General features: G+C 37.1%; 1 protein-coding gene across 1 annotated transcript in view; it reads left to right on the forward strand.

Annotated features, from left to right (window-relative positions):
* Nucleotides 1-23,369, forward strand: part of LOC101899067 (tetraspanin-18) — a 116,846-nt gene that overhangs the window by 64,700 nt on the left and 28,777 nt on the right. The window contains exons 4-5 of the mRNA XM_059119455.1: nucleotides 6,113-6,136; nucleotides 22,514-22,775. Of these exons, the coding sequence (XP_058975438.1) occupies nucleotides 22,710-22,775 (66 nt within the window). The 5' untranslated portion in view covers nucleotides 6,113-6,136; nucleotides 22,514-22,709. The remainder of the gene's footprint in view (nucleotides 1-6,112; nucleotides 6,137-22,513; nucleotides 22,776-23,369) is intronic.

A 23,369-nucleotide genomic window follows, 5' to 3' on the forward strand; every position in this document is an offset into this window, starting at 1 on the left:
CCGGCACTACGACCAAACAAATATTCCAAGAACCTGCCGTGACAAATTGAATGTTTAATTTTTATCTGTATTTACTCATTCAGAAATTGGCAAATAATTAAAATTCTATTTTTTTTCTTCTTGTTTTCTTGTTGTCGGGTTATTACGTTCTAAGCCAATTTTGTCTCCATTTTTTGGATTTTCTCAATTTTATAAAAAAAATATTTGAGAGAAAAAAAGCGGAACACCGGTTATTTTTTATTGTAGATCAAAACGCATTCGCTACAGAAGACTTCTAAAGGGACTCCCCTATAGGAAAATTAATTCACCACCGATACTCAATACAAAGCCAACATTTATATTCACAAATAGAATGCCAGTCGGTCCTCTCTTCCTCGAATTTTCATTAAATAACCGGATTTTATGTTATATTTATAAAAAGAACAGATTTTTTTCATAAAGGTCAATATCGCTTCAAAAAAGAAGGACGTCATGTCTTCTTATGTGAATATCTACTATTTGTGTAAATAAAAGGCTAAACATAGAGTTTATAAAAGACAATGCGGATTTCTTGGCCTTGCGGCGATAGTCAAATATGGAAGTCGAATACGCCTTCCCCTAGTTCGTCCCTATATATGAATCTCTACTACAAATGTATCAATTGATATATAAGTGGGATAGCTCTTTTTGAGGAAGTTTCTCTCTCTTTAAATTATAGATTTTTATACCCTCAGTCATATGGCTAGAGGGGTCAGTGCCTAGTCGATATAACGGTTTTACACTCCACGTCTCTTTGCACCAAATCCGTTTCAGGACATTTGGAGTCGATCTAGCGATGTCCGTCCGTCCGTCTGTCTGTCTGGCTGGTGCGCATGATAACACTTCGCGGGGAGTATCCAATTTGGTCCAAACTTAGTACATCGTAATATTTTTGTCAAACTAAAATCGAGTTCGGCGATGGACAATATCAGTCCACTCCTTCTGGTACCTCCCCCACAAAAAGTCGAAATTTTCAAAAAAAAAATATCTTGGGGATATTTAGGACCAATTTTTTCACGGACCTAAAAATTGTGTATTAATTTAATTAATATGACGTAGATTTTGTGGATTTTTTTAAGAAACTGTTATTTTATAATCTCGTAGCCAATAACCTGAATTCTTTAATATATTTTCGAGAACTTCCTGCTCAAAAATCGCATTTTTTAAGAAAATATTGTTCAAGAATATCTAACAGAGAACAGTGTTTTTATACCCTCAGCCATATGGCTACAGAGGGTATATATCATTTGATACGGTCAAAACGTGCCTAGTCGAAATAACGGTTTTAGACCCTAGGTCTCTTTGGACCAAATCCGTTTCAGAACATTTGGAGTCGATCTATCGATGTCCGTCCGTCCGTCCGTCCGTCCGTCCGTCGGTCTGTCTGTCTGGCAGGCTGGTGCGCACGATAACTCTTAAAGGGAGTCTCCAATTTGGTCCAAACTTGGTACATCGTAATATTATTGTCAAACTTAGATCGAGTTCGGCGATGGGCAATATCGGTCCCCTCCTTCTAGTACCTCCCGACAAATGGTCGAAATTTTCAAAAAATACATTTTCTGCACAGAAAGAGAAACGAGAATACGATTTTGCTCCAACTTTGCAAATCCTAATTTTAGCGACAGTGCTACGTGCGAAAATGGACAATATCGGTCCACTCCATCAAGTACCTCCCCCACAAAGCGTCAAAATTGTGAATAATTATAGGTCTTATAAAATGTGATGTGGGTGTCCGACTGTCCTCAAATTCCACACATCCCAATATTTGTATAAACCCAAGATCTGGCGTTAAGATGGAATATATCGATCCACTCCTTGTGGATTTTTGCACTGAAAGAAAAACGATAGTCCGATTTTGCTCCAACTTTGCAAATCCTAATATTTGCGTCAGTGCTAGGTCAGGTGTGAAAATGGACAATATCGGTCCACTCCATGAAGTACCTCCCCCACAAATGGTCAAAATTTTGAATGATTACAACTCTTACAAAATGTAAGAGTTCGATTGTCTTCAAATTTCACACATCGCAATATTTTTATCAACCCAAGGTCTGGTGTTAAGATGGAATATATCGGTCCACTTCTTTTAATACCTCCTCCACAAATGGTCGAAATTTTCAAAAAAAAAATTATTTTTTTTTTTTGCACAGGAAGAGAAACAATAATCCGATTTTGCTCCAACTTTGCATATCCTAATATTTGCGTCAGTGCTAGGTCTGGTGCGAAAATTGACAATATCCGTGCGCTCCTTCTGGTACCTCCCTCACAAAAGCTCAAAATTTTGAATATCCATGAAGCTCATAAAAAGCGAAATCAACATCCGATTCCATTCCAGACATGGTACATCTAAAATATTTCCATCAACACAAGTTCTGTTATGGTAGAGATCGGACCATTTCTTTTACTACCTGCTCCACATAGGGTTCAAGATTTTGAAAAACTAAACGCTCAAAGAAAGCGAAATAAGCTTTCCAATTCTCTTCAAATTTACACATACCAACATTTTTGCAAACATAAGATCTGTTGTGAAGATTCTATACATCTGCGGGCCCCTTTATTAAATTTAAATTTAATTAGCAAAGACACAAGCCAAGGTGATTTTTTCCCCGTTCACAAAGGGTTATTAAAGAGGGAGAGATAGAGAAAGAGGTAGTAGTAAGCCAGAGAAAAATTAAAGGTAAATTATATTATATTATTTTTTATCAAATTTCAAAACTTTCTGTACAAATTTAAAAATGGAGCGGTGTCGAGGCTGGGCACAAACGAAAGGTTTCGAGGAGTACTTAATTGCCCAGCCTCGACACCGCTTCATTTTTAGTTTCTGATCTGTGGACCCTTTTATCTGCAATTGTCCTAAAATTGAGCGATAATTCTTCAGAAAATTTAAAAAATTCCTAAGTCTGAATTTTTTTGGCTATAAATCCACATATTCCGAAAGTACTCCTCGAGACCTTTCATTTGTGCCAAGCCTCGACACCGCTTCATTTTTAAGTTTGTACGGAAAGTTTTGAAATTTGATCAGAACTAATATAACTTAATTTACCTTTAATTTTTCTCTGGTTTACTACTCCCTCTCTCTATCTCTCTCTCTCTTTATTAACCCTCTGTGAACCGGAGAAAAAATCACATTGGTTTGTGTCTTTGCTATTTAAATCTTAATTTATCTTGACGGACATAATAATTTCTTTATAAACTTCCGCAACGAAATATTCTTAAAAATCCCCGTAAGACTATTTTGCTCAAAATCCTCCTGACGGAGAAACATTGTGATTGTATGTCTCACCAAAAATCTTAGGTTATTAAAAATTTTTATTCAAGGTCTTCATTACCAAAATCGTTAATTTAAAAAAAAAAAAAACACCCAACGACCTCAGACCAAGATCGTGATAAAAAATTATAGGATTTCTAACAAATTTTTTTTCAAAAACTTCCTGAGCAAAAATCATTGGAATTAAAATGTATTTAAGGACCATCCATAAGGACAGATCCATGATTTGTGTAGTTGCAAGGCTTTTTAATAAAATTCGTAGAAGGAGGCTATTAAAAAAAATCTTAAATATTTATTATTATTATTTTTTTTTTTTTGAAAATTCTTAAGCGTAGATTCCTAAGAAAATTATATACAAGGACCTTTTAAAAAAAGTGATAGAATTTTTAATTAAATTTTTTTAGACTTTCTGGAAAAAAATCGTAGATATTTTGAAAAATTCATCTAAATCATATAAAAAAAATGTTGTATTGAATTATCGAAAGTCGTAATTTTTTTAAGAAAATGTTTATCAAGGGACCGCATGCCAATAATTATATTTTTTTTAAATATTTCATTCAAGGACCTCTAACCAAAAACTGGATATAATCATGAATTTGAAAACTTTGTAAAAAACCAAATTTAAAAAATAATGATTTTTTTAAGTATATCGTATTCGAAAACTTTGTGGACAATATTTTGATTTTCGTTTAGAAAATTTTATTAAAAAAATATTTAAAAAAACAGTAAAGAAAGTCTTAAAGTCGGACGGGGCCGACTTTATGATACCCTACACCAATTTGCTAATTTAGTAGAGCTCCACATAACAATTAACAGTTTTTATGGGAGAATTCAATCATACACGCGATGATTATAATTATAATTTAAAGTTCAAAGGACTAGATATGCCGAAGCATTTGTATCTTTTAAATTCGGACTTGTATTGCCCATTTGGTGCACAATTAATTTGAAATCGGATAAAGATATATATAGGAGCTATATCCAAATCGGAACCAATTTCAATAAAATTTGGTAAAGATAGTTCTGGGCTGTATTTGATATATTTCCCTGAATATCGTTGTTAAGGAGTGCATATTACGGCTGTGGGTAACAAATATGACAAATCGGATGAACAGTATATATGGGAGCTATAGCTATATCTGAACCGATCTTCACCAAATTTGACGTACTAGCTTCTAGACTCAATTCCGTCATAGGTGCCAAATTCCATCCCATTTGGACAAATATTAGACGTTTGGTGCACCAGAAAAGGTAAATCGGAAGAAGTTATGTATGGGAGCTATATCCAAATCTGAACCGATCTCGATAAAATTTAGCAAATGTATTTCGGAGCTGTATTAGTTTTTTTTTCTTCAAATATTGTTGTTATGGAGTGCATATTACGGCTGCGGAGGACAAAAATAAAAAATCGGATGAACAATATATATGGGAGCTATAGCTATATCTGAACCGATTTCGATGAAATTTGGCATACTTATTTTCATGCCTAATTTGGTTGTAAGTGCAAAATTCCGTAGTATTCGGACTGATATTACACTTTTGGTGTACAATAAAAGGCAAATCGGACGAAGATATATATGGGAGCTATATCTAATTTTTTACCGATTATCTCCAATTTCAATAGGGTTCGTCCTTGGGCCAAACAAATGATTTGTGCAAAATTTCATCGCAATCGGATAATAAATGCGAACTGTACTTTGTTCACAAAAATACATGGACAGACGGACTGTCCGACCGTAAAAAAATCGACTCAAAATGTGATTCTATGCAGATCATCGAAAGGAACTATGGGTCTATCTCGTTTCCTTTGCCTGTTACACAACACAAATGTACAAAGACATAATACCCTGGCCACCTTGTGGTGTAGGGTATAAAGATTAAATTTTTTGATAAAATTGCCCTAAAAGTCAGCACTTTTGTCCAGGATTTTCTTAAAAAATATTATTTATCCATGATTTTTGTTCCGTGGTCATGGAATATTTTTTATACCCTCCACCATACTATGGAGGGTATATTAACTTTTTAATTTCGTTTGTAACTCCTCCTCTGTCTGTCCGTCTGTCTGTTGTAATCACGCTATCTTTCGAACGAATTGAGATAGAAGGCTAAAATTTGGTACACATGTTTATTTTTCCAGTAGGCAGGTTAAGTTCGTAAATGGGCCATGTAGGTCCACGTCTTCGTATAGCCCCCATATAACGGTACCTCCCAATATTCGGTATTTGGATAATTTTATCGTCATTGTTCACCGGAATTGTTTCAAACTACGTATTTAGAATTCGTAATGGGATCTACAGTCTGTGACAGAATATAGTCTGTGCAGGTCCAGGTTTTCGTATAGGCCCCATATATCAGTACCTCCCTATATTCGGTATTTTGACGATTTTACAATACAATACAATTCTCAAAGAAAATGTTTGAGATGTCGTATTTGCAGTTTGTAATGGAAGCTACAGCCTGTGACAGAAATTTGTCAATGCAGGTCCAGGTCTTCGCATAGCTCCGATATAACGGTACCTCCCTATATACGATATTTTGATGATTTTAGCTACATTAGTCACCGTTTATTTAAAGTTTCGAATTTGAATTTGGTAATGGCTTATGACAAACAAAGCCTATGTAGGTCCACGTCGTATAGACACCAATATAACGGCTATGTTCGGTATTTTTAAAATATTAACAGAATTTTTTAAGGATTTTATTTTTTGAAAATTTTCAAATTCGTTCTAAATGGTGGAAGGTATTCAAAGTTCGGCCCGGCCGAACTTACTGCTTTTTTACTTGTTTTATTTAATTCATTAATTAAGCCATCTTTTCCTTTATTTTCAGATTTTTATGCAACTCCATTTGAAGGTAATTTTTATGAGAACAAAAATCTGTTTCAATTCAAAAGATTTGAATTTTTCACAAATTGACCAATTTATAAACCCATTAAAATCATCTGATGTAACTTTTCAAAATATTTACTCAGATTATTCTCAGCTCTGGCTGACTGGTAATATTCTTGAAACTGGTTTTGTGAATTCTTTACAACTTTCTCTTTAGCCCTCTTTAATTGCTTCACCCACGAGCCTTACCAAGTTTCCATAAAAAAGAACTTAAAATTATAAATTTCTTTTAAATATAACTTTGATGCCCTGGCGATAATTAATAGAACATGTCTGATTCCCAGAGTTCCCACCTTTTTATTGACAAATGTAGATTGAGTTCAAATATTGTAAAATGATAAGATTTGGGTGGGGGGAACTACAACTCATTATCGGCGGGGGCACGTTTCAAAAACAAAAGACTGGTTACGAGTATTGTAAAAGATAGCTCCCATTAGGGCAAGAGGAGGAAATTGGAAACTCATAACAAAATTTTCTAATTAAATGGCCCAGAAAATATTACACTTTCCTCGCCGTGACAGGCTCGGAACTTCAAGTTACAACGAAAATAAAATAAAAAAATAAATAAAAACAAAAAAAAAATCGTTTACCAATATTTTTCATACAATTCTCATTGGCTGTATTCTGCTGACACCTTTACTCACCTTTTAAAAGCGAGGAATTTTTCTTTTAGCAATTCTACGCTAATAGCCTACATTCACTTTTAATTCGAGCCGATTTGCCCCAATTATGGCTTAAAGCGGTCGAACAAACAAACAACCAAAACTCACGAGCTGAAAAGCTAAAGGCGGAAATATCAATGAAATGAATAAAAGATTCGAAAAGAAATTCGAAGCCACCAACTGAGCAAAGCGAAGTCAGGCAAATAGATAGACGGACGGAGAGAGACCGTCATACAAATGGTGGAGTAACAAGTCGACAGACAATTATTATTATTAGTCATTACTTGAGTTGGTGTAAATATCACATTTTGTTGCTGGTGTTTTTGTTGTTGTCAACTACCACCAGCCCAGCAGAACCCACAACTTGTGCCAGAAATCATGCCATATTTAATAAATTGTACCGCGACGACGGTGTTTGGTTTGCTTGCCAGCTTTTGTTCTCTTTCAACGTAACCACTTCAATGCAAACAATTGTTGTTGTTGTGCAGGTGTCTTTTGTGGTATCTGTGTTGTGGTCTGGTCGAAGCTGTAATTGATTCTGATGAATTGATTCGTATATAAGCTAGCATTTAAAAATGGAGACAGATGTTCAATGCTTAAATTAGTATCAGAATAGAATAGAAGGGAGCCCTACAGACTTCTATAAAAGACAACTTCAATTTTTTCGACCAGGTTTTCTCATAGAAGTCTTGTGGTTTTTCTAAGAGAAGACATCGAAGTCTTCTATGAGAAAACCTCGAAGTCTTCTTTGAAAAGACCTCGAAGTCTTCTATAGGAGAAGGCCTCGAAGTCTTCTATAAGAGAAGACCTCGAAGTCTTCTATAAGAGAAGACCTCGAAGTCTTCTATAAGAGAAGACCTCTCGATGTTTTCTATGCGAAAAGACTTCTCGAAGTCTTCTAAGCAAGAAGACCTCGAAGTCTTCTAAGCAAGAAGACCTCGAAGTCTTGTAAGCAAGAAGACCTCGAAGTCTTCTATGAGAAGACCTCGAATTCTATGAGAAGACCTCTCGAATTCTTCTATGAGAAGACCTCTCGAAGTCTTCTATAGGAGAAGACCTCCAAGGCTGCTTTGGGAAGACCTCCAAGGCTTCTTTGGGAAGACCTCAAGGGTCTTCTAAGGAGAAGACCTCTCGAAGTCTTCTATAGGAGAAGACCTCTCAAAGTCTTCTATAGGAGAAGATCTCGAAGAATTCTATGGAGAAGGCCTCGAAGTCTGCTATAGGAGAAGACCTCGAAATCTGCTATAGGAGAAGACCTCGAAGTCTTCTATAGGAGAAGACCTCAAAGTCTTCTATAGGAGAAGACCTCTCGAAGTCTTCTATGCGAGAAGACCTCTAGAAGTCTTCTATGCGAGAAGACCTCTCGAAGTCTTCTTTCGAGAATACCTCAAAGTCTTCTATACGAGAAGACCTCTGGAAGTCTTCAATGCGAGAAGACCTCTGGAAGTCTTCCATAGGAGAAGACCTCTCGAAGGCTTCTATAGGAGAAGACCTTGAAGTCTTCTATAGGAGAAGACCTCTCGAAGTCTTCAATGCGAGAAGACCTCTAGAAGTCTTCTATGCGAGAAGACCTCTCGAAGTCTTCTTTCGAGAATACCTCAAAGTCTTCTATAGGAGAAGACCTATCAAAGTCTTCTATACGAGAAGACCTCTGGAAGTCTTCAATGCGAGAAGACCTCTGGAAGTCTTCCATAGGAGAAGACCTCTCGAAGGCTTCTATAGGAGAAGACCTTGAAGTCTTCTATACGAGAAGACCTCGAAGTCTTCTATAGGAGAAGACCTCGAAGTCTTCTATAGGAGAAGACCCCTCGAAGTCTTCTATAGCAGAAGACCTCGAAGTCTTCTATAGCAGAAGACCTCCTGAAGTTTTCTATGAAAAAGAACTTCTGGCGTTCTATAACATCATCTGGTGTTCTATACGATCTTCTGCCGTTCTATAAGATCTTCTGGTGTTCTATAAGAAGACCTTATGGTCCTCCATATGAAGACATTATGGTCCTCTATATGAAGACCTTATGGTCCTCTATATGAAGACCTCCTGATGTTCTATAAGAAGACCTTATGGTCCTCTCTTATAGAAAACCAGAAGGTCTTCTATAAATGGATCTTCTCGTCTTCTATCGGAGAAAACCACCAGGTCTTCTATCGGAGAAGATCACCAGGTCTTCTATCGGAAAATACCACCAGGTCTTCTATCGGAGAATACCACCAGGTCTTCTATTCCTCTTCTGGTCTTCTATAAAAGAAGACCTTCCGGTCTTCTGTAGAAGAAGAAGAACTTTTGGTCTTTTATGGAAGAAGACCTTTTGGACTGCTAAAGAAGAAAACTTTCTGGTCTTCTATAGAAGAAAAAAACCTTCTGACCTTCTGTAGAAGAAGAAGATCTTCTGGTCTTCTGTAGAAGAAGAAGACCCTCTGGTCTTCCATAAGAGAAGACCTTCCAGTCTTCTATTAGGAGAAGACCAACTACTCTACTATAGAAGAAAACCAACTGGTCTTCTGTAGGAGAATCTGTAGGAGATCTTATGGTCTTCTATAGAAGACCTTCTAGTCTTCCAAAGGAGAAGACCAACTCATCCTCCATAGGAGAATACCAAGGGGAGACCAACCGGTCTTCTATAGGAGAAGACCAACTGATCTTCTATAGGAAAAAACCTTCTGATCTGCTACAGAAGAGGACCTTCTAGTCTTCTTTAGAAGAAGAAGACCTTCTGGTCTTCTATACGAGAAAACTAGCTGGGTTTCTATAGGAGAAGACCTTCTGATCTTCTGTAGGAGAAGAAGACCTTCTGCTCTTCTTTAGAAGAAAATTTTGCTGATCTTCTATAGAAGAAGACCTTCTGCTATTCTATCGGAGTAGACCTTCTGAGAAGACTTTCTTGTCTTCTTCCAAAAGAAGACCTACTCGTTTTTTATAAGAGGACTCTCTGGGCTCCCACAAGATGACCCTCTGGTCCATTTATAAAGGACCCTATATTCTTCTATAATAAGATGTACTGGTCTTCTTCTGATCTTCTTTGTGGAGAGCTTTTGGCCTTCTATTTGAAGATAAGAAAACCCTCTAAAGAATCAAATTTTTAAATTCTATTTTTTTTTTTTTTTTTTCTAAAAATTTCGCTCCATCATTTTCAGCTAATCTCTGTCACGCTGTCTTTCCCTCTAAATGTCATTCAAAACTCAAATTCATCGCACAATAAGAGTTACATTCATACCTCCATACGTACATACAGATACACATTACGTTTGTTTAATTTGTTACAATGTGACAAAGTCCGAAGGAAAAAAGTGCATTGACCTGCTGCCATTGCTGGCAGTTGCTGCTGTTTTGTTTTCCAGTTCTTGGCCAAATATTTTCTAATGGAAATTTCTCATTAACAAGTTTTAGTTGCTGCTGCTCGTCACATCTCGGCTTTCTATGGAAAAGCTAGAAAAGTTATTTTTTTTTTTTGTTTTTCGTCTTTTTTTGTTTTCAAAAACTTTATTTAGATTACCGAACATTGCCTAAAGCAGCAGCAACAAAGGCGGCAGCGGCAGCGAGTAGCGAATGAAGCAACGAACTGTCAAACAAACGTACTTGAAAAACCATGGGTTGTGTAATAGGGTGTATCGTATTTTGAAGTGGTCAGAGGATTTTCCGGTGTGGGAGAAAATCAGTCTTCAAAGGGTATCTATACTATGTTCCCCCATAAAAACTCAGGATATCCAGAAACTAAAATTATTCATCTAAAAAAAATCTCCTCCTAAAAATTAGCAATTCGTTGTTAAAATCGAAAAAAATTTGGTCTGTTTCACAAAGGCAAGGTGGTACACATTTTTAGTTCTATTACCGATTTTCCCTTTATGATATCGAAAAAATTTGCAATTGGTGGTTCGGGAAGAGAGCATATGTTTCATAAAAAGTTCCTCGCGTCCTGAAAACGTTTTTATACCCTCCACCTTGGGAAGGAGGGTATATTAACTTTTCCATTTCGTTTGTAACATCCCTAAATATTCGTCGTAGACCCCATAATGTTTATATATTCATAAGCCGATTTAACGATGTCCGGCTCTCTGTCCGTCCATCTGTCTGTTGAAGTCACGATACAGGCCACATTATTTGACGTGGAGCGTCAAAATTTAGCAGAATAATTTGTATTGTGTCTATGATGGTTGGTATTGAAAATGAGATATATCGGTCCACGTTTTGGTATAATCTCCATATAACGGTACCTCCCGATATTCGGTATTTTGATGATTTTTCCCACATTTTATCATGGATTTGTCTAAAAATTGGTATTTGTAGGTCATAGTGGGTCCTAGTTCGTGTGGCAAAACATTGCATGTATAGGTCCAGGTTTTGGTATAACCCCCATATAACGGTACCTCCCGATATTCGGTATTTTGATGATTTTTGCCACATTTTTTTCACGGATTTGTCTGAAAATTGGTATTTATAGTTCATAGTGGGTTCTAGGTCCGCTGGCGAAATATTGTATGTATGGGTCCACGCTTTGGTATGGCCCCTATATAACGCGACCTCCCGATATTCGGTATTTTGATTATTTTTGCCACATTTTTTCACGGATTTGTCTGAAAATTGGTATTTGTAGGTCATAATGGGTCCTAGTTCATGTGGCGAAATATTGTATGTATGGGTCCACGCTTTGCTATAGCCCCCATGTTACGCTACCTCCCGATATTCGGAATTTTGATGATTTTTGCCACATTTTTTTCACGGATTTGTCTGAAAATTGGCATTTGTAGGTCATAATGGGTCCGAGTTCGTGTGGCGAAATATTGTATGTATGGGTCCACGCTTTGGTATAGCCCCCATATAACGATACCTCCCGATATTCGGTATTTTGATGATTTTTGCCACATTTTTTCACGGATTTGTCTGAAAATTGGTATTTGTAGGTCATAATGGGCCCTAGTTCGTGTGGCGAAATATTGTATGTATAGGTCCAGGTTTTGGTATAACCCCCATATAACCGTACCTCCCGATATTCGGTATTTTGATTATTTTTGCCACATTTTTTCACGGATTTGTCTGAAAATTGGTATTTTTAGGTCATAATGGGTCCTAGTTCATGTGGCGAAATATTGTATGTATAGGTCCAGGTTTTGGTATAATCCCCATATAACGGTACCTCCCGATATTCGGTATTTTGATGATTTTTGCCACATTTTTTTCACGGATTTGTCTGAAAATTGGCATTTGTAGGTCATAATGGGTCCGAGTTCGTGTGGCGAAATATTGTATGTATGGGCCCACGCTTTGCTATAGCCCCCATGTTACGCTACCTCCCGATATTCGGTATTTTGATGATTTTTGCCACATTTTTTTCTCGGATTTGTCTGAAAATTGGCATTTGTAGGTCATAATGGGTCCGAGTTCGTGTGGCGAAATATTGTATGTATGGGTCCACGCTTTGGTATAACCCCCATATAACGATACCTCCCGATATTCGGTGTTTTGATGATTTTTGCCACATTTTTTCACGGATTTGTCTGAAAATTGGTATTTGTAGGTCATAATGGGCCCTAGTTCGTGTGGCGAAATATTGTATGTATGGGTCCACGCTTTGGTATAGCCCCCATATAACGATACCTCCCGATATTCGGTATTTTGATGATTTTTGCCACATTTTTTCACGGATTTGTCTAAAAATTGGTATTTGTAGGTCATAATGGGTCCTAGTTCGTGCGGCGAAATATTGTATCTATGGGTCCACGCTTTGGTATAGCCCCCATATAACGATACCTCCCGATATTCGGCATTTGGATGATTTTTGCCACATTTTTTCATGATTTTGTCTGAAAATTGGTATTTGTAGGTCATAATGGGTTCTAGCTCCGGTGGCGAAACATTGCATGTATATGTCCTCGATTTTGTATAGCCCCCATATAACGGTACCTCCCGAGATTCGGTATTTTGATTATTTTTGCCACATTTTCCCACGAATATGTCTAAAATTTGCTATTAATGGGTCATAAATGGTTCTAATGTTTCCATTACCCTAAGGCGGAGGGTATTAAAAGTTCGGCCCGGCCGAACTTAATGTTTTTTTACTTGTTTTTTTTTTTTTTTTTTTTTTGTTCTATGGCAAATAGCCCCATATCCCTGTGGAGAAATTTTTTCCTACAAAAATCTCCTGTCATGTGATTTTATAACAATCCTCAGTATTTTGTCGGGTTCCACCCCATTACCCTATCATGTTTTATTTGTGTTGCAAGAGCAGAAGAAAAAAACATTTGTGTAAACATTTTATGCTTGCACGCTCCTCACTATTTATTGTCATCTTAGGCTTAGGCCACGATGAATGGCTTTGAATATGCGATGCCATGGATACTTTGGAGCTGCCTTTTCTGTGGCAGCTGCATCTGTTCGTGCATTCATTACACGACAATGAGTGTTCTTCCACTGATTATGGCCTCGCTAGCTAGGCGTTGGCAAAGGTATATTTAATTCTTAACACAAATTTGTAATAAATCCGACATGAAGGGAGAAATTCAAAAACGATTTGAGAACTTAAGGGGTTCTGGAAATACGAAGGCATATTTTATTCATTTTGAACCCTAGCGAATTCTTTCTATCACCAAAGTAGGTAGTATATGGCGGTGTAGTGCAAAATCTATCAATTAGCTTGTGGTTCTGCAACTATCAATCTTGTAGTATGGATACAAACCTAAGGTCACTATACACGACTAAGATTTAGGTCCGCGATAAGGGCATAGAGCAACCAACTAAAATGTCGGAAATAGCATCATATTTTGGAATAAGTTTAGATTTGTTCGAATTGGTCACCTGTGGCACGAATTATGGCCTTCAAACGGCCAATGAAAACGTCACACGCTGCCCGAATGTTGCTCTGCGGTATTTTGGCCCATTCCCGGCGAAGCGGCGCTTGCTTAAGGTGATCGACACTTGGGTATTTTTTAGTGCCAACCTAGCTTTCCAAAATACTCCAGACACAACAGTCCAACGGATTGGTGTCCGGAGATTTTGGTGGCCATTGTGCGCTGGAATTGAAGTGAGGAACCTCATTTTGTAAAAATTCTTGGGTGGCGCGTACTGAGTGCCATGGTTCTGAGTCCTGTTGAAATGTCCAAGGTCTGCGGACTTTAATACGCCCTCCAGATTTTTTTCGCGATAATATTCGGCATTTATTCTAATGCCACGGTCGATTAATACGAGCGGAAAATTACCACGGCTGTTATGGCGGCCCACACCATCACCATGGCCGGCGCTTGAGTTCTGGTGGCCTACCGTAGTAACACATTTTCAGCTGACCTCTTTGGCAAGTAAACACGATCATTTTGATTTTTTACAAACTGCAGGACAAGGAATGTTTTCTCATCCGAGACGGAGAAAACCAAATTCGGCAGTTCACCACTTTCGGCCAAGCGAAGCAACTCTTTAGCTCTTTTGAGTCTATTTTCTTTCTGTTGCGGTGTAAGTTCTTCGACTTTTTGGAATTTGGATGGATTTACTCCGAGCTCATTTTTCAATATTTGCCGAATTGAATGTTGCGATATTTTCAGCTCAAGAGCCATTTTTCGGCCACTGCGATTCGGGTTTCGATCAAGTGGCTTCTTTACTTTTCGGACCATTACATCATTTCTGCTAATGTTGCTGTTTTTTTTCTTCCACTTTCTTGACGTCGGGCTACGCTACCAGTACGACGGTAACGAGCGATGGTACGAGACTCAAAAGATTTATTCACATTTAAATGATGGAGTGCTCTAACGATAGCCACTTGAGGTCTTCCAGCCAAATATAAAGAAATCACACTATCACGCTTGAATCTCCATCACGAATAACTTTTTTTCTGGAAAAATCTTACCAAAATGCTTTTGTACGTTTGTAGACAATATAATGAGCTATCACTGGAATAATTGTAACAGCAGTCGGATGAGTGGACAGCAGTTTGAAGTTGGTGGCAGTTTTTTCATCTCACCCTGTATACAAAACCACCTCCTTCTCGGAATCAGAGACATCAACAGTGACATCTATATTAAAATTCAAGATTTAACCTGTTTTCCTTCATTCAATACTAAATATTGTACTGTTAAGTACTTTTGGTACATTTATAGTACGCATTTCCAAAATCACCTTCATATCCCACTTCCAGATATCAACAGAGACCTCAATATCAAAATTGAGGATTGCAGCTCTATTCCTTCAACCAATACCAAATTTAGTACCATTTAGTACTTTTCGTACAACTATAGTACACATTTCCAAATCACTTCCTTATCTCAACCTCAGATGCCAAGAGTTACCAAAATGTAGAATTTTAGGATTCCAGCTCCATTGCTTCATCCAATACCAAATTTAGTACCATTTAGTACTTTTCGTACAAATATAGGATGCATTTCCAAACAACCCCCAAATCTTAAATACATATACCATCAGTAATCTAAATATGAAATTTCCGAATTTTATATCTATTTTTTCACCCAATACCGAATATAGTACCATTCAGCACTTTTTGAACATTTATATTACGCTTTTCCTAAGTTCCATCCCTATATCTTAACCACGGACACCAACAGAGACCTCAATATCAAATTTAAAGATTCCAGACTAATCCCTTCACCCAATACCAAATTTAGTACCATTTAGTGATTTTCGTACAATTATAGTACACATTTCCGAAACCATCAGCGGATAACAACAGACACCTCTATATAAATTTTAAGGACGCTACACATGAACGGCTAATACCAAATTTCAAGCACTATCTGTTCACCCAATACCAAATTGTACCAAATATGGTACTGTTTGGTACTTTTCGTGTACTTTTGGTACCCATTCCCAAAACCACCTCTTTAACACAAACCTACCTCCAACAGGAACCCAAAATACAAAATTTCAGCTTTATTCGTTTACCCTTAACCCAGTTGTTCCAAATTTAGTACCATTTAGTACAGTTCGCGCACTTTGTACACATTTCCAAGACCACCTTCATATACTAAAATAACATTCCATTCTTGATTTTTATACCAAGTTTCAAGTTTTTAGCTTTATCTGTTCATATAATACCAAATGGTACCATTTTAAAAGTTTAGTACCATTTTAAAATATTTCCTAAATGTTTAGTTCGCATTTCCAAAAACTCGTTGCTACATCTTTCCAGCACTCCATCAGTGACTCTCACTCCGAATTCCAGCTACATCGTTTCATCACAATTCCAATTTGTACCAAATTTAGTACCATTTACTATAAATAAGCACGAATTTCCAAAGCTTCTTGCATACCCCAATCCTACACTCCCACAGGCATCCCAATTCCAAATTTTAGGATTTCAGATCTATCGATTCACCTAAATTTTCAATCTTTAGGATTCAAGCTCTACCGGTTCACCCAAAATTTAAATTGTACCAAATTTAGTACCACTTAGTACACATAAGTACGAATTTCCAAAACTACCTACATTCCTCAGTCCTATAATGCCATTGTAATCTTAGCCCAAAATTTCAGGATTTCATATCTCTTGGTTCTCCCATAATTTAAATTGTACCAAAATTAGTACTATTTAGTACACATAAGTACGAATTTCTAAAGCTACCTACATTCCTCAGCCCTAGAATGCCATAGTCATTTAATTTTTATATTTCCTAATTCCAGTTCTATCGGTTCTCCCAAATCGAAATTGTGCCAAATTTAGTACCATTTTGTACTTTTCGTACACATAAGTACAAATTTTGTGAACTTCCTCTATATCCCAATCCTAAACTCCGCAGGTTATGTTTATTTCAAATTTCAGGATTAAAGCTCCACCCGTTCCTCCAAATCCAAATTGTACAGAATGTAGTAGCATTTAGTACACTTAAGTACAAACTTTCGTAACTACCTACAACATAGAGTCGAATAGAAATCTTATTCTCCTCAAACTCATGGTTCTCCCAAAATTTAAATTGTACCAAATTTAGTACTCTTTAGTACACATAAGTACGAGTTTCCAAAACTACCTACATTTCTCAGTCCTAGAATGTCATAGTAATCTTATTTTTAAATTACCGAATTCCAGCTCTATCAGTTCACCCAAATTGAAATTGTACCACATTTAGTACGATTTAGTACTTTTCGTGTACATAAGTACAAATTTCGAAAATTGCCTCCCAATACCCCAATCCTAAACTCCGTCAGTAATGTTAATTTCAAATATCGGGATTTCAGCTCCACCCGTCTCTGCAAATTTAAATTGTACTAAATTTAGTACCGTTTAGTACTTTTCGTATACACACTTCCAAAACTATCTACTTACATTGTCTCTACTCCTCAACCTTGATTCCCAATTCCAAATATCAAGTTTTTAGCTCTAACCATTCACTTGATACCAAATGGTACCAAATGTAGTACGTTTTAGTATTTTTCGTACACTTGTGGTGTGAATTTCCAAAAACGCTTTCATGCACTCCATCGGTGACCCTTATTCTAAATTTAAGAGTTCTAGCTCTACTGTTTCCTTTTTCATACTTTTCGTAACGTTCTAGTACGAATTTCCGAAAACCCAGCCTTATCTGGGCCCTTTGGACCAAGAGTGACCCTCACCAAAAATTTCAAGATTCTAGCTTCAGCCGTTTCGTCTGGGCGTTGACGATTCGTTAAGTTAGTCGGACAATTGCTTCATATGCTTTAGAATCACTTTCAATATCTCACTATGGACCCCTGATAGATTTCTTGTAGTACCCGTTCATTTATGGATCCCCTTTTGTAGATCTGTACTCTAAACCTCTAGTCTCCCTTGCAAACTATAGTGCACCCCAAAAGTCGACTTCTATCCATCCATCCATCCATGAAACGTCATCCCTAGGTTCATTCATTTCTAATGTAAACAATGTCACGAGCTATGCGCATTGCATACAGCGTGCGGTATGTACTTTGGACCCAGCGACAACGTCATCTTCTCGACATCATCGCAGCGTTGTCGCTTCTTCAACAACAACGCCAAGTTTAGCTGGCAAAACATAAATGTTATTGACAAACATGAAATTGGAGACAAAAGAATGAAACTGGAGCATATTTTTGTGTGAGTGTGTATTTTTCTCCGTTGTGTGTGTGTGTGTGTGTGTGTTGGCCCCACTCCCATAAGCTGAAACGTACATAGCAGCCACACACACACTCGCTCGTGAAAGAGTTATAAATCAGCGAAAAAAAAAATATCCACCTGGGTGGTAGGGGGCAGCCTTTGTTGACTAAGGTTTTGTCTCACTAAGGAGTTGTAAATGTAAATGTAAATATTCATAGTAGCCATTCATGGGGTATAGGAGAGAGTGGCCTTGTTTCCGAAATGCATTTGTGTTTTTTAAAGAATTTAAAATTTTCAAAATTATGAGAATACCAAAGGATATATAATTTTTATACCCTAAGCCATATGGCTAGAAAGGAAGGGGATATATATCATTTGATAAAACCCAAAACGTGCCTCATCGAAATAATGGTTACAGACTCCAGGTCTCTTTGGACAAAATGTGTTTCAGGGCATTTGAAATTGATCTGGCGATGTCCGTCCGTCTGTCTGGCTGGTTGGCTGGCTGGTGGGCACAATAACTCTCGAAGGGAGTTGCCGATTTGATCCAAACTTGGTGAAACGTAATATCATTAGCAAACTTAGATCGAGTTTGGAGATGGATAATATCGGTACACTTCTTATGGTACCTTCCCCACAAAATTTCGAAAATTTTGAATAAAATATGTTGCTTTTTGGGAGGAGAAAATATCAACCGATTTTGCTCCAACTTTGCAAGTCCTAATATTCGCATCAGTGCTAGGTCAAGTGCGAAAATGGACAATATCGGTACACTCCATCAGGTACCTCCCCCACAAAGGGTCAAAATTTTGAATAATTACGACTTATAAAATATGACATAAGAGTTCGATTGTCTTTAAATTATACACATCACAATATTTTTTTTTAACCCAATATCTGGTCCTCAATTCTTTTTCTATGAAAATGTGAAATGAAAACTTCTATAAAGGAATGAAATGTCAAATCTTGAATTTTTTAAAGGAAATATTTTTTATTTCATATTTTCACAGAACAAGAATTTAAGCCCTGGTGTGAATGTGGAAAATATCAGCTCACTCCTTCTGGTACCATCCCCACAAAGGGCCAAAATTCCGACTATCCATGAAGCTCATAAAACACTAAATTAACATCCGATTCCAAACTTGACAAATATCAATATTTCTATTAACGCCAGACCTGTTATAAAAATGGTAGAGATCGGACAATTTCTTCTGGTACCAAAACGCCCATAAAACGCGAAATAGTCATCCAACTCTCTTCAAATTTCACACATCGCATTCTATGAAGAAGGAATATATCGGCGCACTCCTTCTGGTACTATCTGATTCCATACAGACTTGGAAAATCTCAATATTTCCATCAACACAAGATATGTTATAAAGATGGTAGAAATCGGACCATTTCTTCTGAAACCTCCCCACAGTCAGTCAAAATTTTGAATAACACTCTCTTCAAATTTCACACATCCCATTATTTCTACTACCACAAGATCTGCTGTGAAGATGGGATATATCGGTCCACTCCTTCTGGTACCTTCCCCACATCCGATTCCATTCAGAGTTGGCACATCTCAATATTTCCATCAATGTACGGTTTATTATAAAGATGGTGGAGGTCGGACCATTCCTTCAGGTACCTGCCCCACCAAGGGTCGACATTTTGGATAACCAAAACGATCATAAAATGCGAAATATGCATCCGATTCTTTTCAAATTTCACATGTCCCAGTATTTCTTATACGACAAGATCTGCTACGAAAATTTAGTATATCGGCGCACTCCTTCTGGTACCTCCCCCACAAAGTGTCAAAGTACTGAATATCCACGAAGATCATAAAACTCGAAAATAACATCCGATTCCATTCAGACTTGGCACATCTCAATATTTCCATCAATGCACGGTCTATTATAAAGATGGTAAAGATCGGACCATTCCTTCAGGTACCTGCCCCACAATGAGTCGACATTTTGAATAACCAAAACGATCATAAAATCCGAAATATGCATCCTGCTTTTATTTCATACATCCCAGAATTTCTACTAACACAAGATCTACTGTGACGATGGAATATATCGGCGCACTCCTTCTGGTACCTTCCCCACAAAGGGTCAAAATTTTTAATATCCTTGTAGCTCATAAATCGCGAAAATAACATCCGATTCCATTCAGACTTGGCACACCTCAATATTTCCATCAATGCACGGTCTATTATAAAGATGGTAAAGATCGTACCATTCCTTCAGGTACTTCCCCCACGAAGGGTCACAATTTTGAATAAACAAAACGATCATAAAATCCGAAATAGGCATCCAACTCTCTTCAAGTTTCACACATTCCAGAATTTCCACTAACACAAGATCTGCTGTCACGATGAAATATATCGGTTCACTTCTTCTGGTACCTCCCACACAAAGGGTCAAATTTTTGAATATCTATGAAGCTCATAAAACGCGAAATTAACATCCGATTGCATTCGGGCTTGGCACATCTCAATATTTCCATCAATGCACGATCTATTAAAAATATGGTAGAAATCGGACCATTCCTTCAGGTACCTCCCCCACATAGGGTAAATTTTTTAAATAACCAAAACGATCATAAAATCCTAAAGAAGCATCCGGTTCTCTTCAAATTTCACACGTGTCATTATTTCTAATACCACAAAATTTGCTATCAAGATGAGATATATCGGCGCATTCCTTCTGATACCTACCCCACAAAGGCCAAAATTCCGAATATCCATGAAGCTCATAAAACGCGAAATTAACATTCGATTCCATTCAGACTTGGCACATCTCAATATTTCCATCAATGCACGGTCTATTATAAAGGTGGTAGAGATCGGTCCATTTCTTCTGGTACCTCCCTCACATAGGGTAAAAATTTTGAATAACCAAAACGATCATAAAATCCGAAATAGGCATCCGGTTCTCTTCAAGTTTCACACATCCCATTATTCCCACTAACACAAGATCTGCTGTGGCGATGTAATATATCGATTCACTTCTTCTGGTACCTCCCCCACAAACGGTCAAAATTTCGAATAACCATGAAGCTCATAAAACGCGAAATTTACATCCGATTCCATTCAAACTTGGCACATCTTAATATTTCCATCAACACAAGATCTGTTATAAAGATGGTGGAGATCGGACCATTCCTTCAGGTACCTCCCCCACATAGGGTAAAAATTTTGAATAAACAAAACGATCATAAAATCCGAAATAAGCATCCGGTTCTTTTCAAATTTCACACATCCCATTATTTCTATTAACACAAGATCTGCTGCGAAGATAGAATGTATCGGCGCACTCCTTCTGATACATTCACCCCCAAGACGTGAATTTAACATCCGATTCCATTGCGACTTGGTACATTTCAATATTTCCATCAACACAAGATCTGTTATAAAGATGGTAGAGATCGGACCATTTCTTCTGTTAGCTTGTGGACACCAGCCAAAGGTTTTCAAATTTTGACTATATCGACTATATCTGGCACATCACGCTTATTTGAATATTTTCTAAAAATTATCACGTATCTCATATAAAGTGAAGGAAGTAGTCGATATAGTCCAAACCTGGCACGTGGCAATATTTATACCATATTTACTAAAGTCCGATATGAAATGGACCATATTGGCCCATTCCTTCAGAACGAACTCCATAGAGGGTCAAACATTTGAATATTCATAACAGAAGTCAAAATATATTTAAATAATCGAATATTGGCTGAGGGTATACATCTGTGGAAAACCAACTAACAGGGATTTCTTGATCTTGATAAAAAAATTTCTTATAGAAACCAGAAGTTATCCTTATAAAACGCCATAATAAGGTATTCTTATAGAAGACCAGAAGAGATCTTATAATAGAAGATCAGAAGGCCCTTTAAAATACCAAAGGTCGTCTTATGAAAAATGGGACACCAACAGTTATTCTTATAGAAGACTATAAGGCCTTCTCATAGAAATCCAAATTGTCTTTCTATAGAAAAAATGGAAGATCTAAATAGTATCCAAAACGATCTTCTTGCCATAGAAGACCTCCAGCTGACATGCCAGAGGTTTTGTGTGAATTTCTTCAAATTCACCTTCAGAAGGTCTTCTGTCTATAGAAGGCTTATAAAAATCTATAACAGATTTTCCACCTGCAAAGCAAGTATCTAATATGATTACTGGAAAATAATTTCAATATTCCGCACACCTTTTTCAAAATACAAATTTAGATATTTTACTTTCCATATATTTTTTTTTTTTTAAATAAATCTCCAAATCCGCTCACATATTGCATTGCATTAGCTATCACTCGCCCAAAAAAGAAAAAAAAATCTCTCTTAATAAAAATTTCAAAACCATTATTATTATCGATTATTATATCAAAATTGGAAATTTCTCTCGAAATGCAATGGGCTTATGCAAAATCAACCATGCAATCCGAACGATTTGTTTTCCAATGAAATTCATTAAAATTCCAGTGGCAAACCAACAACGATTTCTATTTTTGTTACAGAAAAAAAAACAACAAATCTCGAAGCCCAAACGGCGGCACTTCAGACTCAATGTAAATTTTAAATTAAACAATTTCAATAACAGATACAACATTCATTTATTTATGCATTCAATAAACATTTTTCTTCTTCTTCTTTTCTTTTTTTCTCCAGATATCACCAAATAACGTAACCGCCAAGTAGTTGGTTCAGAGGCAGGCCCAACCATCATTTGAATTACAAGCATTGAGGCGGTCCAAGTCCACTTGCAGCCGATTTCCAATAGTCAAAGGCAAAGATCATCACCAGCCAAGTGAATTCAATAAATCTAAGAAACGACAACAACAGTAGGAAAGCGAACATAACTAAAATGGGTTCCGATTGCGGTGTTTGGTTTGGCAAATATGTGCTGTGCATATTTAATTTTGTATTTTTTGTAAGTAATCTCTTTGTATTATTACTTTCATATATTAAATATTATAATTATTTTTACAATTAAAAGAAGATCGGAAGGTTTTCTCTGGGGAGAACAGAAGTTCTTCTTTGGGAAGAACAGAAGGTCTTCTCATAGAAGACCAGAAGAAGGTCGTCTCCATAGAAGACCAGAAGGTCGTCTCCATAGAAGACCAGAAGGTCTTCTCCATAGAAGACCAGAAGAAGGTCTTCTCCATAGAAGACCAGAAGGTCTTCTCCATAGAAGACCAGAAGAAGGTCTTCTCCATAGAAGACCAGAAGAAGGTCTTCTCCATAGAAGACCAGAAGAAGGTCTTCTCCATAGAAGACCAGAAGAAGGTCTTCTCCTTAGAAGACCAGAAAGGTCTTCTCTTTAGAAGACCAGAAGGTCTTCCCCTTAGAAGACCAGAAAGGTCTTCTCCTTAGAAGACCAGAAAGGTCTTCTCCTTAGAAGACCAGAAAGGTCTTCTCCATAGAAGACCAGAAGGTCTTCTCCATAGAAGACCAGAAGGTCTTCTCCATAGAAGACCAGAAGGTCTTCTCCATAGAAGACCAGAAGGTCTTCTCCATAGAAGAC

The sequence above is a fragment of the Musca domestica genome, unplaced genomic scaffold (genome assembly GCF_030504385.1).
Source record: "Musca domestica strain aabys unplaced genomic scaffold, Musca_domestica.polishedcontigs.V.1.1 15, whole genome shotgun sequence".
Lineage (NCBI taxonomy): Eukaryota > Metazoa > Arthropoda > Insecta > Diptera > Muscidae > Musca > Musca domestica.